Genomic DNA, 14,740 nt, shown 5'->3' with positions numbered 1-14,740 from the left:
TACCCTCACTGAGTATGGAGTAGGTCTGCTGGTCTGTACTGCCTTGTTTTTCCCAAGAACTGGATCCTTTCTTGTGCCACATGCAGCGTTAGATTTCTGCTGGATAGGTCTTCCCTCATACGCATTATGGCTACTTCATTTCTGGTGATTGTTCGGAGGACTTCTACGAGTTTACGAGCGCTTGCTAGGAAAGCATCTGCACTTGCACCGGAATTCCATCTGCTGTATTTCGAGTAGACTACTTCATTTTTCCCGCCAACGCATACCTCTGCTTATCGCACGACCTGGAACCTCTCCTCGATCAGATGATCCAACAACCCAGAGTCTGGAAAAAAAAAGCCCTCTATGCCTTGTGCAATTGCTTATATTTTCATTGCACAGCGCCCTCTTTTTTTTTTTTAACATGGCGCTATGCCATTCTCGTTCTCATGATGATCTCAGCATTTTTCGCTATGGCAGATTTCTCGGAAGTGCTTACGCACTTCTTCTTCTGTGTATTACTGTGTATTATGCAGCCTTGGGCTATATGCCAGCAAGTGTTAGACTTTTGGACTTACCCTTACAAGTTGTCCAGTGGAATATTCTTATTTAAGCTAATTTTAACTGAATGATATAGTACAAATGATTTCCTGTTCACTTAACAAAATCTTGAATAATATACCACTTTAATACAATGCTACCTCATCACCCTTTGTAATTAATACAGTCTTATGTGGTTTTAACTAAATGCAAGCCTTTCCTTTCATTAAATTTTAAGTTAATATGTTAAGCCCTGAATGATTTGTTCATGTTCTGAATCAAAACCATTCAGGGTGCAACAGGTGTCATATAATATTTTTAAGCAGGAAAAATCAATATTGGAATTATCTTCCTTTCAATCTGGGAGACTGGTCACTATGTGATGCACATCTTTATAGTGGTTGATCTCAGCATATGGGAGAGTTGAAATATTTCTCTTATGAGTGTCAGTTGAAAATCTGCAAATATTATGTTTTTCCTGATATTTACTTTGTACAGTATCTAAGATTTTAGAACTGTTATGTACTCGAGGACTTGTCAACTGGTCGTGTTATTCCTATCGTATTCTATTACACAAAGTTGCTTCATTATTTGCTGGGTGGTTATTGGTCTCTCTCTTTTCTGATAATTTCATGCAATTTTTATGACTTAAGTCAGCATGCACACTTCCCACTATTTGACACTTCAGTTGGGAGACTTCTTCTGCTATATGCTAGAGCGCAAATATTTTCCTCTAGATACATATGAAGTCAGAAAGTTTGAGTTTAAGTAAATTACATTCATAATAGAATGTTCTACATGCCTGTGAAATTTAAACATGTTTAAAAGTTGTTGCAGAGATATTTTAAATGCAAAAGTGCACTTGAAAATACAAGTGCTCAGCAGTAAAGACCTTAATAGTTTTCAGGGCTGATAGTTCTTGAAGATTATTTTTCATCATCATCAAATTCCTGTACTTTCAAGGGGTGTACAAACAGTGCACAGGATTATTTTTTTACATATTTGTTTATTATTATTTTTTACTTCATGTCTTAAATTTAAGAGTAATTTTCAATTTTTTTTCCCTTAAATTCTGAAATAGGTTTAACATTGTTCATACTTGTCAGAAAAGTACTTTTTAGTGCTTCTATTCTGACAACTATCTACTTTTTTTAATGAAAAAAACTGACTACAAGATTTTGAAATAGTGAAATGTATCACCATATATAGTAAGCAACATTATTTTTTCTTCTGGAATGAAATATTCTGATAACTTAATGAAAAACAGTACATAAAATGGGGAAAAAATAGATCCAGTAATAATAGTTTATTTTACTTGGCGCATATTAGGTGCAAACAAATATTTATTATGATAGAACTGTATATGATGATGTTGACAAAATGTTTGCATCTGTGTTAACAATAATTTGTAAACATAATATTTTTGTTTTATTTACTGTTTAAAAAACTAAAAATTCTTTTCCATTCTGACTCTTGAGAGAGCTAGATTCAACTGAAGCAATTAAACTCCGGAATTCACTAGTAATAAAAACTGTTTACTGCTATGACTTAACACAGGGAATAATTGACTAAGAGGAAATTGAAATCTTTTCATTTGAGATTGCATGTCAATGGGTATTAATGGAATTCTTGACATCAAAATCATTATACTGCCAATTATTATATTTTTATGGTAATTCCATACATGATAGGTTGTTTAACTTGTAGTATATAGTACCATGAATGAGTAGAAATGTGAAGAGAAAGAAGAAATTCATAATAATGTTTAAAGAAGAAATTATTAATATGAAAATTTAAGAACAATGGATTGTACTCTTTAGAAAATACACATGAGAGAATATTGTTCCAAAGACAGCAGGAAAAATGAATGAAGAGGAAGGATAATTTGTGAGTTTGAAGTTGAACTGTGAAGTTTTTAAATAACCGCTATAGGTGTTTTAACGGATTTAGAGGAGAGAGGAAATTATCAGTGCTAAGTTTAGTGAACAGTGATCAAAATATTTGTAAACATTGCAAGCAGCAGAAATCTTTATAAAGATAAGTAGCATAAATTTGTCATAGGTTGGTCATTAATTAACCTAAATGCACTATTCTGTACTAGTCAAGTATTTTTAGAATATTCTCTGGGAACAAGAACATCATTTTAAATGTGAGGATACCGGCCTGGTTAGCGTATCTGCTCTCCAGCCAAAAGGCTGCGGGTTTGAATCCCACCGTGGGCATGGATGTTTGTGATTGTCTCTGAAAGTACTAGTCGGTGGTGGTAGATGGCGTTGGTGTAGATGATGAAGGTTGGTGGAGTAGTGAGACAAAGAGTTGTAGAGTAGATGCCCTCCCTCGATGAGTCTTTGGACTCCCTGGAGGTGTGAATCACTGTAATAATAATATTATTTATTTAGTGGTTTGATGGATTTGTGTGTGTACAGAGTTAAAAGCTGTTTCCCCTCTCAGCTCAGTCCAAGTTCCAACCCAAACATCCTAGTCATGGAAAAAGAACAACAGAGAATTATTTATAAGAATGATCATACCATAGTGAAAATTGAACCCACAGAGCATTGGTTTGAAATTCAAGATGCCTTCTGTTCACTCTTTATCATGTCCTTTACTGCTTTAGCATAATAACTTTTTATCAAGATGCCTTGATTCTTATCTTTCTAAAATACCTATCTTAATATTTAAGATAAAATTATCAATTGTTATCATAGTTTTATTTATTTATTTTTTTATTTTTTTTTATTTTTTGAAAGACTAATTCACGTTTTGAATAGAAAATATTTCACTTTCCCAACAGGATCTGCAGTCTAAGGATGTTGATCAGGGAGATGTAATTCAGTGTTTAATAGAGCATAAGAATGACATAGAAATGAAGAAAAATCAAAAATGCAGAGCAGCAGTAGAACATTTTCAATTGGTAAGCAGTATCCTTTTTGTGCACAAATGAGAATTACTCTGTTCTACCAAAATTATTTAGTTACTACATGAAACATCAGAGATGAAAAATACATTCATAATATCATTGCAGTGATTTAGCAGCACACAGCAGCTGCCACTAAGTCTGCGTTAGTATAATCAGTACCAAATGTTTTTCACCGATTACATCATTTTGAGATCTCATTAACACAGAGGTCACAGCCTGATTTCTTTCTTTTTTGATTGATACTGTCAGTTAACATTTAGTGTATTGTATGATATGGGTGATTTGTCTGACCTATGCAAATTTTGCAGAGCTCTTCCCATGCCAGTATTATAATATTGTATAATATAGCAGTTTTACAAATCTCTCGAAGGTGATATAACAGTATAATTCATAAGCAGTATCCATTTCTTCAAAATTTGGTCTGGATCCTGTTATGTTAGATATAGTGAGTTGTATTTGTTGATGGTCTTTGTAGGACAGAGAGCAGTCTACTAATGGGAATTTGATAAATGATGCATCTTGAAATCTTGAAAGGTGGTGAAGCATTAACTCTACTAGGAATAGCCAGTTTTAGATTTGCAAAAAAAAAAAACACCTTTTGTTGTTGATGTCACCATGTAAGAATAATTTTTCATTTTTCTGAATTAAAGGAGAAATAAAATGATAGGACATTGGCAACTTTTATGCTGAATACATTGTATATTTATACCTAGAGATACAATCTCAACTGCCAAATTTATTTAACGGATTAGTGTTATATACCAGACCATAACTTAGAGAAATTTCACACATGCAATGAACCTATTAAATGATTTTTAAAAATTGCATAACAATTTCTGCATAGCACTAGAAAATTTAAAATAAAAAAATTAAAAAATAAACATTTTTATGGTAAGAAAATTTCCATAAGAAAAAAGTTTTTTCTTATGGAAACTTTTAAGAAGTTAACAATGTTCAGCATCTTAAATAATTTTCAAAGCATTTCAGATACTTTCCAGTTTTTATAACTTATGTAACTCAACTGATTTAAAAGTATTTGAGTGCATGACAGTTGGTGTGTATTGTGATGATGTTTTCTGCCATATAGGTTTCACTCAAGGATTATCGCTTCAGTTTCAAATTTAAGGAAGCATGCAAGAAAGACGTGTTGGGCTACTGCAAAAATGTTAAGACAAAGTAAGTATAAAATATTTGAATGTTTCTGAAACAATGATGTGATTAAATGAATTGCTACTTCTAGCTATTACTTAGCAATTGCTAATCCTAGTTATTTGACCATTGATTGAATTACCAGTTACCAAAACACCTATCAGTGAGACAGGCAGCAATGTACGTGATTGTGTTATCTAGGCAGCAGCAACAACTGCAATTCTAAAACATCTCAGTTGCCTCTCTATCAGAAGCCATGGTTGAGCCTTGATAGCCAAGCAGTCAACATAAAGCATGGGTGTACAGTCAGTCCTCGACTTACTACCTGGTTTTGATTTGATGGTTCCATTATAAGTCAAAAAGGTCATAAGTTGGAAATCAACATATGAACCATAAGGATATATTAACATGTCTAGATGCTAAACTATGTAGTGGGTGGTCAGCTTTGTTATATTTTTAACTATTTTACTCTTTGTTTATAGTGAAATAATGCACTGCATATAAAATTACTGTATGCATCACTGTACTGCACTGAACAAAAAATATGTTCATTCTTCAAAGCTATGCAGATCACTGAGGTTACTCAGGTGACTTTGGGCTTGGTTTCATTATATTATGGCATGTCTATACACATTTGTATATGCTTACAAAACAATACACTAGCACGCCCAATTTCTTTATAATAATAATTGCCTTGGAACTTTTGAACTGACTTCATAAGTGTTAATTACATTTATTTAAAAAAATTAAGACCTATAATCATACACTACCATTAGTTGATATGACTTAGGAACCTCAGAATGTTCTGCTAGAATTGATAAAATAGGGAATAAAATTCGGAAATGAAATTTGGTGTATTCTTCATTTTCTACCATGCAGTTCTTCTCTTTTTACCTTTGATGATGCTAATCTTAATATCCAAGACCAGATCTCTCTCTCTTCTCAGACTGACTTACTCCTTGCCTTTTCTGGCATAATTACATCACTTTTGTAGTATCCTTGGCTTCTCCAAAACTTCATATCCTTTTCAGCTTGTTAGCTTTCATCTCTCTCTCTCTCTCTTGCAATTAATTTGCACATATCCAACATCCATTTAACCTTCTTTATAGTTAAACTGTTGATTTAAATTGTTCCCATTCAATTTTTAATTCCATCTACCTTATTTATTTATTTGTATAGGGTTCCCCCCCCCCTTCTCCTCATCCTTTTGTGAGGGAGCAGCAGGTTAAGCGCACCTAATGAGGGATAATATATATATATATGACTGTAGGTCTGTATGTTCAGAGGTCGGTTTGCTTGTTCTGATGGACAGAAAATCCGATTTTCTAGGTGAGGAAAAAAATCCTCTACCTCCATATGATACTGGCTAACTCGCCTTTAATCAAAAGAGACCAGATATAGGTTTCTCACATCATAGACGGGAATCGAACCCCAGTCTATCTGACCAAAGGGCTTCATCTATACCGACTAAGTTACAGAGGCTCATAAAATGTAAATTATATTTACATTAACGGGCTGTATAACTGAGAAGAGACCTCCACATAGCCTTTAAAGGAATGCAGAGAACTGACCAGAGCTTCTGGCCTAATGTCCAATCCTCACCTTCTCGTGGTGCACCCTGTTGGATATCTACTTGGATACTGAACGAACGAGGATGGGCTGGCAATTTGGGATTTAGCCAACCAAATTGTATTCTTATTGGTTAAACCAAAATAAAAAATGATGGTACAACATGACAAAATTTCATGCCAGCTGGGACGTCGCCTGGATAAAGAGGGCCCCCATTATTTTCGCTAGGGAATCGGGGCAAACAGAAAAAAAAAGTAGCTATTGCAACAAATCCTAAAACCCACCCCAAGTCAGCATCACCAGAGTTCAAGATCGGTACTATCAACATAAGAAGCCTGAATGGCAAAGAAATGGAGCTAGCTGAGGAATTAGATAAGTATCAGATCGACATAATAGGGGTGACTGAAACAAAAAAGACCAAAACTGGTGAGATCTTTCTGAGCAATAAATACAAAATGTTATATTCAGGCAATGACAATCAAGGAAAAGAAGGAATAGCCATAGTATTCAACACAAAATATGAGGCTAATCTTCTTGAATGGCAGTCAGTCTCAAGTAGAGTAATGTGGGCAAATATGAGAATGGGGAGCTGGACAATGAGACTTATTTGTGCCTATGGTCCCACAGAAGGTTCTACTAAGGTAGAAGTGGAGGAATTTTTTTGAGCCTTTAGAAAAAGCAACTGACACAATGAAAAAGGAAAAATTGGTCCTTGTTGGGAATCTAAATAGCAGAGTAGGAAATGATTGTGATACATACAAAAATATTTTGGGAAAATTTGGTGAAAAGAGCAAAGCTAATAATAATGGCAAATATCTGTTGGATTTCTGCTCAGGACATGGACTGGTTATTACTAACACCATGTTCCAACATAAAAATGTGCACAAATTCACATGGAGAGAAGAGGCAAGGAATAAGAAAAGTCTCATTGACTATGTTATTGTTGATAGTGATATGTTCTCCCTGGTGCAGGACACCAGAGTGTACAGAGGATTTGAAATTGGAAGTGATCACTATTTAGTCTTGAGCAGGATAAAATTGAATTTCATATTGAAAAGAATAACATGTAAGGAAGTTTTAAAGCGAATCAAAGTTGAGAAGCTCTCAATTGTCTACTATAGACTAAAATACACAAAGATTATTGAAAAAAAAAATGCAAGAGTTTGAGAACAGGAACCAAACCTTGGAGATTCAGTGGCAAGCCTTGAAGAAAACCCTGATTGATTCAGCCAGAGAGGCATGTGGTGGTGAGGTTGTCTGCAAGGATAGAAAAATCTTTAACTCCCTGGTGGACACAAGAAGTTAAGAGGCAGTGAAGGAAAAAAAGAAAGCATATCAAAAGTTCCTGGCAAATAAGTCAGCTTGTGCTCTTAGAGAATACAGAGACAAATTTAAGAAAGCTAAGCAGTGTGTAAAACTAGCTAAACAAACGTCATGGGAGGACTTTGGCAAGAACATAGAAAATAAATATCAAGAAGGTTGCAAAATATTCTGGAGGTTGTTGAAGAAGCTTAGGAATGGAGGAAAGAGTGCTGTAAAAGGAGTTAGAGATGATAAAAGGTGACATGATAACAGGAGAAAATGATATCCTTGAAGTATAGAGTAATTACTTTGAAAAACTGCTAAATGAAACAAGCAGTGATGACAGCACAGTGGTAAAAAACACTGACCAGGCATGCAGTCGGGAATACATATCCATACTTGAACTAGAAAAAGCCATCAAAGGCTTGAAATGTGGAAAGGGAGCAGGAGTAGATGATATTCGACCAGAAATGCTGAAGTATGGTGGTATAAGAGTCTTACAGTGGCTGCACTGCATTGTTCAGAAAGCCTGGACAGAGGAACGAATTCCCGATGATTGGATTAGAACTCTCATAGTACCCATATATAAAAAGGGAAATAAAACTGAATGTGAGAATTACAGAGGTATTTCCCTACTGAGTGTTCCTGGCAAGATCTATTCTTCTCAAACATTTCTCAAGTATACGGTTGAGAAGAATTGTAGAAGAAAAGCTTGGTGAATAATAGAGTTATATGGTGTCAATGATAAATTTCAGCCTGTTGGGATCTCGTGCCCACACCTCACCACTGCTCCCCTCAAGATCATCCAATATACTTGAATATGTGCTTGAAAACAAGTACGTATTCAAGTGTTAAGAATAATTGAGATAATTTGTTGAATATTCCAGCAACAGACTCATTAAATGCCTTCATCTACCTTGATTCTCTGCGACAGCCTTCCCTACAGACCTCACAGACTACAACCTCCAGTTCTTCAAAAAGAATTACATGCTCTTGATCCTAGCCCACACATGGCATTTATTTGCTATAGACATAGCAGCCCCTGATATGTGGGAGCATATTAATTACAAAGAGGGGAGATAACTGTAATCACTGTAAGATAACAATTTGCTGAGAAAAACCCCTCAATGCCAAACCTGGGAAAATACCTTGGAAATGTTAGGTGTAGCATCATTGCTTTTTCCAAACCTTTTTTCACAGCATGTGTCCAGGGATGGGTGATTAGTCAAGGTGATCTGCTATGGATCTTGATTGGCAAACTCCATGTTGGTGGTCACTGATTAGTTGATAGTACTCCAGGTGTGGAAGAAGTTGACTGTTGATGACTTGTTCCATTACTTTAGACAACACTGAGTGAGAACTTCAAGGTTTTAGATGAACTGTTCTTTAGGAATCCTGCTTAGTTTTTCCTTAATAGTGGGGAAATATAAGGTTCTATACGATTAAGAATCATTTTATTGTAAAGTTTAAGAACTATAGGTAGTAGAGTTATTCCACGGTAGTTTTCCAGTTTATTTAGGTTTCCTTTTTTTTGATATCGGTATGATTATACCTTCTTTCCAATGGGGAAGTATTTCCCCTGTCCTGAGAGCATTATTGCATATATTGAGGAAAATATTCTGTAGTGATTGCCACTATGGCTTCTTCGACTGTGATTCCATGTAGGAAATATTGGTGTGATATTCCCTAGATTATCTTCTGTTGTAATTTTTATAGCAGGACATTTTCCAAAAAAAAAATTTCTTCATTTCATTAGTCTTGAATCTGTAAGTAGAAGGATAAATTCTGTTTGAATCAGTTTTTCAAGATAAAATTAATTTTAAATTACTATACATTGTATATCTCTGCAATAAGAAAAAAAAAAAAAAAAAAAAAAAAAAGAAATGTTAAAGTAAATTGCATTTTTACTCCTAGATCAGAAGTTATATCTTGTCTAAGTGGCTTGGTTACCAATGATACACTTTCTGAGAAACATCACCGGGTATCTAAGGAATGCAGAAGCCAGCTTAAGGCAGAACTCCTACAAAGAGTGAGTATATTACCTTTTTTTTTTTTTTTGCATTACCTTGCTTTCAAGTAAGAAGAATTTCATTTCATGCTGGCTGGGGTGTTGCCCAGTTAAACAAGCGTTCCCCCCCCCCCCCCCCCCATTTTTTTTTTTCAGGGAACCAGGGCAAATAGCAAAAAGTCAATTATTGGAACAAATCCTGAAACACACTTGAACTCAACATCAACAGAGTTGAAGATTGGTACTGTCAACATAATAAGCCTGAAGACAAAAAAATGGAGCTAGCTGAGGAATTGGATAAGTACAATGAAAAAGGAAATGTTGATCCTTGTTGGGGATCTAAATAGCAGAGTAGGAAATGATTGTCAGACATACAAAAATATTTTGGGAAAATTTGGAGAAAAGAGCAAAGCTAATAATAATGGCAAATACCTGTTGGATTTTTGTTCTGGACATGGACTGGTAATTACTAATGCAATGTTTCAACATAAAAATGTACATAAATTCACATGGAGAGAAGAGGCAAGGAATAAGAACAGTCTCATTGACTATGTTATTGTTGATAGTGATGTTTTCTCACTGGTTCAGTACACTATAATGTACACAGGATTTGAAATTGGAAGTGATCACCATTTAGTCTTGAGCAGGACAAAATTGAATTTCATATTGAAAAGAAGAACATTTAAGAAAGTTTTAAAGCGAATAAAAGTTGAGCAGCTCTCAGATGTGAATTGTTGACTAAAATACACAAACATTATTCAAGAAAAAATGAAAGAGTGTGAGAATAGGAACCAAACCATGGAGACTCAGTGGAAAATCCTGAAGAAAATGTATTTTCCACTGAAAATCGAGTTTTTTCTCTGGCTGATTAATTCAGTTAGAGAGGTGTGTGGCGAGGTTGTCTGCAAGGATAAAAAAATCACAACTCCATGGTGATACAGGAAGTTAAGCAGTGAAGGAAAAGAAGAAAGTATGTCAAAAGTTCCTGATAAATAAGTCAGCTTGTGCTCTTAGAGAATACAGAGACAAATATAAAAAAGCTAAACACTGTGTAAAACTAGCTAAACAAAAGTCATGGGAAGACTTTGGTAAGAACATGGAAAATAAATCAAGAAGTGGCAAGATATTCTGGAGATTGTTGAAAAAGCTCAGAAATGAAGGAAAGAGTACTGTAAAAGAAATTAGAAATGATAAAGGTGACATGAAAACTGGAGAAAAATATCCTTGATGTACTGAGTAATTACTTTGAAAAAATGCTAAATTAAACCAGCAGTGATGACAGCACAGTGATAGAAAACACTGACCAGGCATGCAATCTGGAATACATATCCATACTTGAAGTAGAAAAAGCCATCAAAAGTCTGAAATGTGGAAAGGCAGCTGGAGTAGGTGATATTTGACCAGAAATGCTCAAGTATAGAGGTATGAAAGTCTTACAGTGGCTGCACTACATATTTCAGAAGGCTGGGGAGAGAGAGGGACGAATTATAGATGATTGGAGTAGAGCCCTCATGGTATACATAGGGAAATAAAAATGGGAAATAAAACAATGTGAGAATTACAGAGGTATTTCTCTACTGAGTATCTGATATATGCAAGTATACTTGAGAAACAGTTGAGAAGGATTGTGGAAGGGAAGCTTGGCAAAGAACAAGCTGAATTCAGGCCAAATAGAGGCTGTCACGATCAGATTTTCACTTTATGAAAAATAGTTGAGAAATCATGGGAATATAACAAAGATCTGTATTTAAGTTTTGTTGATACACGCTACAGTTGTATGGTGTCACTGGGACATTATATCAAGCAATACTTAGTCTTTATTTGAGTTGTAAGTCAGCAGTTAGAATTGAAGCAAGTACAGGTAGATGGTTTAATGTTAAATCTGTTGTCAGACAGGGATGTACATTATTCCTTCTGTTATTCATTATCTATATGGATCACATTATGAAGGAAAGTGGTATTAAACCTGATATCAAATTTGGAGATGTTAATCTTTATTTTATTTTTATGTTAATTTTTAACATAAAATGTTAATTTTTAGTGAAGATGGTAAATTGAATATGGAAATAGACAACAGAATGAACAAAGCTGGTATGGTAGGAAGTCAACTGAATAAATTTATATGCAATAAGAGAAAATTTAATCAAAACACTAAATTAGCTGTATACAAGACAGTGTTCAAGCAAATTTTAACTTATTTAACTGAGAGCTTGGTTAGAAATAAAACACTTGATATGAGAGTTCTGAGAAAGATTAGGGGCATGAACAGACATCAATGTCAATATCATATTAAAAATGAGGATATTTGGAAAGAACTTGACATTGTTAGCAACCAGGAATGCATTAGCAGAGCTAATCTCAGATGTTATGGTCACTTAAACAGAATAGGAGAGGAAAGGTTAGCAAAACAAATGTTCTCTGCCAAGTTGGCAGGAAAAAGACCCAGAGGAAGACCAAGATATAGGTGGATTGATACAGTAAAAGGTGTCTTAAAGACAGAAATATAAGATCTGATAATGTTGGAGTCTTTACAAGTAACAGACTGATTTGGAGAAAAATTGTAGATAAGAAGTTAATGGTGATGTACGTTTTTCATGTAGTACTATTTTTTCATATATATCCTGTTCACCCCTTGAGGATACATGTCAGGAATTTGATATATAAATATTCAAGTCATTTTTATTGTCTGCAGGGCCATACTTATATTTCCCAAGGCAATATATAGTGCTCTGGTGCCTTCCTTATGTTTTGGAGACCTTAAATTGGCCCTAATTTTTTGGGTTCCTCAACTAGAGCCTCTTGCACCTGTGCATAAGTATAGCCTTGATTGTGTATAATTATCTGATTTGGTAAAACATACAGAAAAGAGACTTTCTGTCTTGTTAGACTTACTGGATTGACTGACCAAATGTTAAGTCAATTTTTCAAACATTGTTTCCTCATGATCCAGAATAAGAAATTTTAATCACCCACACAAAGAAAATGAAATTTACAGAGTGCTAATATGGCAGCTATATAGTTGCATAATAGTATTAAACTCATTCAGCATTTGTTGCCTTAACAATAACAGTGATCCAGTGAGCAGTGTCACGTAACTTGGTAATGATCTACCAAGTTACTATTTGATTACCTCACCTACTCTCTCTTTTTTTTTTTTCCAATAAAACTTTGTAAGATTAAACTGATCTAATTTTTATAGGTTTTTGGGCAACTAATTCCTCCAAATTGTAAAATATGTTCGACTATTGAGAATTATATTGCACAGTTCTTGCTACAAGTTTATGATGACATATTTATAATATAATCAGTTCTCACTGCTATCGCAAAAAGTTCTCCAGGAAAAAAAAAATATATGAAATGGAATTACTTTATTTTAATTAAGAAACCTAACATTTCACTAGCTCAAGCTAGTATTATCTAAGACTCTAGAGACAGACACGTACACACCACAACGAAGCCAATCATATGGAGGAAACTAAGAAACCAAGCCATGCTTGGTAGTAGTATGCCATTGCAATGTGGCAATTTCTCATTAGTATTTTTTTAAATTTTATTTTTTATTTTTTTATTTTACAGAACTGATGTATTACTTTTATACAAAAGTAATACATCAGTTCTGTTATGATTACAAATTTTATTTGTAGATTTATTTTCTTCCAACAGCAGTCTTTATGATTTAAAACTTGATTTGTGTGATAACTGCTTTTTTTTATTTGAAAAAAAAAAAATGACAATTTTCTTGGCCACCAGTCACTTTAGTTATCCAAACATTATATTATTATGCTCTTTTCTCACCATGGCAGCCTGCCCTATCTGACCAGAATACATGGTTCTGCACTGGTGGATTTGTGGGAATGGGTGATAAACTCTTGTAAAGAGAGCACCTCTGAGTTTTTAATCTGCTCTAGATGAGTAGAAAGTTTGCATACAAACTGTTGATTTAATTAAAACTACAGTTTTTACAAATCATCTGCCATCATCAGCAGTACCCTCTCCTTCCATCTATCCCATTCTCTATATCATCCTTGAAATTACTATACCACTCCCCCCAACATTATATATCTAAGTACACTCATGTTCATAGAAACTGCATCACCTTACATAAATATAGTTTTTAGTAGTTAAATGGTCATTTTCATTGGTTTATCATTAGTATTATATTATCATCTGTCATTCCCATGGATTTCTGTATAATGTAATAGTTGCTGCTATTGCATCAGAATGTTTTATGCTATAAATTGACAGCAAGATCTAGTTTTTGCATTTTTGTCCCGAGATGACTAGTTATGTGCAGTTAACACTCCAAGAAAAAGTATGAGTCAAGGTTTGAATAGAGATGGGTATACCTCCCATAAAATAACTAAAAGAGTGTCCTGTAGTTAATCTACTGTGGTACGGCCACTGTTGAAAGTGAAAGAAACCAGATCTGCTGAAGGGGTCAGGAAGAAAGCCACTGTCTACACCATGCCAAGGTCTTCTAAAGTGGTTCTTCCTTAAAAATCTCCATGTGTTGTCCGGAGAACTGAAGCCAGACTGGGAAGAATGAATGGGAGTTGTGGCAAGCTCTGTAAGTGTCAGGAGACTCATTCAACAGGGACTGATAGCCAGGCACCCTAAAAAGAAGCCCTTGTTAACCAAAAAAAATGAGATTGACTTGGTTAAATTGGTACAGAGAGCATGACAAACGAATCCCCTGATCAGTAGAAAAGAGTAATTTTTTCTTACATGAAAAAGTTTAACCTGCAGGGTTCCAACAGCAGACACAATTCGAAGACAATCGGGAAAAATTCAACCCTGACTGTTCTGGTATCAACAATCAAATTCTCAGCTAGTCATATGATCTGGGGCTGCATGTCGTATCATGATGTTGGTTGCTTGCATTTCACAAAGGGTTCAGTGAATGCACAAGTGTATCAGAAAATTTTAGAAGAATAATTGCTGCCTACTAACAACGAACCACATCTTTCAGGTGACTCTGCCCCTTGTCATGGGGCAAAAAGTGTAAGTAATGCTATTATAACCCTAAAATGTACCATATGAATTAAGTTCAATACTTAAAAAAAGCTTTAATTTTTGTTGCAGGTTAATAAGTCTCTCAATGAATACTCAATTCGACAGCTACCGCAACAAATTCTCAACTCCATTAAGAATTTGTGGTACCAAATGGAGACTGAAATACACAGGAAGCTGTAAGCACTTTGGGAGCTCCAAGAAGCCATTATAAGGGTATGGAACCATGAATTAACAGTTGCATCCATCAGAATATTGATTTTGTC

General features: G+C 34.6%; 1 protein-coding gene across 1 annotated transcript in view; it reads left to right on the top strand.

Moving 5' to 3' along the window:
• The window catches only part of Glg1 (Golgi apparatus protein 1), a 285,095-nt gene that overhangs the window by 162,076 nt on the left and 108,279 nt on the right, over window positions 1-14,740 (top strand). Inside the window, exons 13-15 of the mRNA XM_090398148.1 lie at window positions 3,311-3,430; window positions 4,524-4,612; window positions 9,371-9,485. Coding sequence (XP_090254274.1) covers window positions 3,311-3,430; window positions 4,524-4,612; window positions 9,371-9,485 — 324 coding nt within the window. The remainder of the gene's footprint in view (window positions 1-3,310; window positions 3,431-4,523; window positions 4,613-9,370; window positions 9,486-14,740) is intronic.

This window comes from Typopeltis vanoorti, chromosome 9 (genome assembly GCF_054136105.1).
Source record: "Typopeltis vanoorti isolate ZY-2024b chromosome 9, IOZ_Tvanoo_1.0, whole genome shotgun sequence".
Lineage (NCBI taxonomy): Eukaryota > Metazoa > Arthropoda > Arachnida > Uropygi > Thelyphonidae > Typopeltis > Typopeltis vanoorti.
This window is presented reverse-complemented; position numbering and strand designations above follow the sequence as displayed.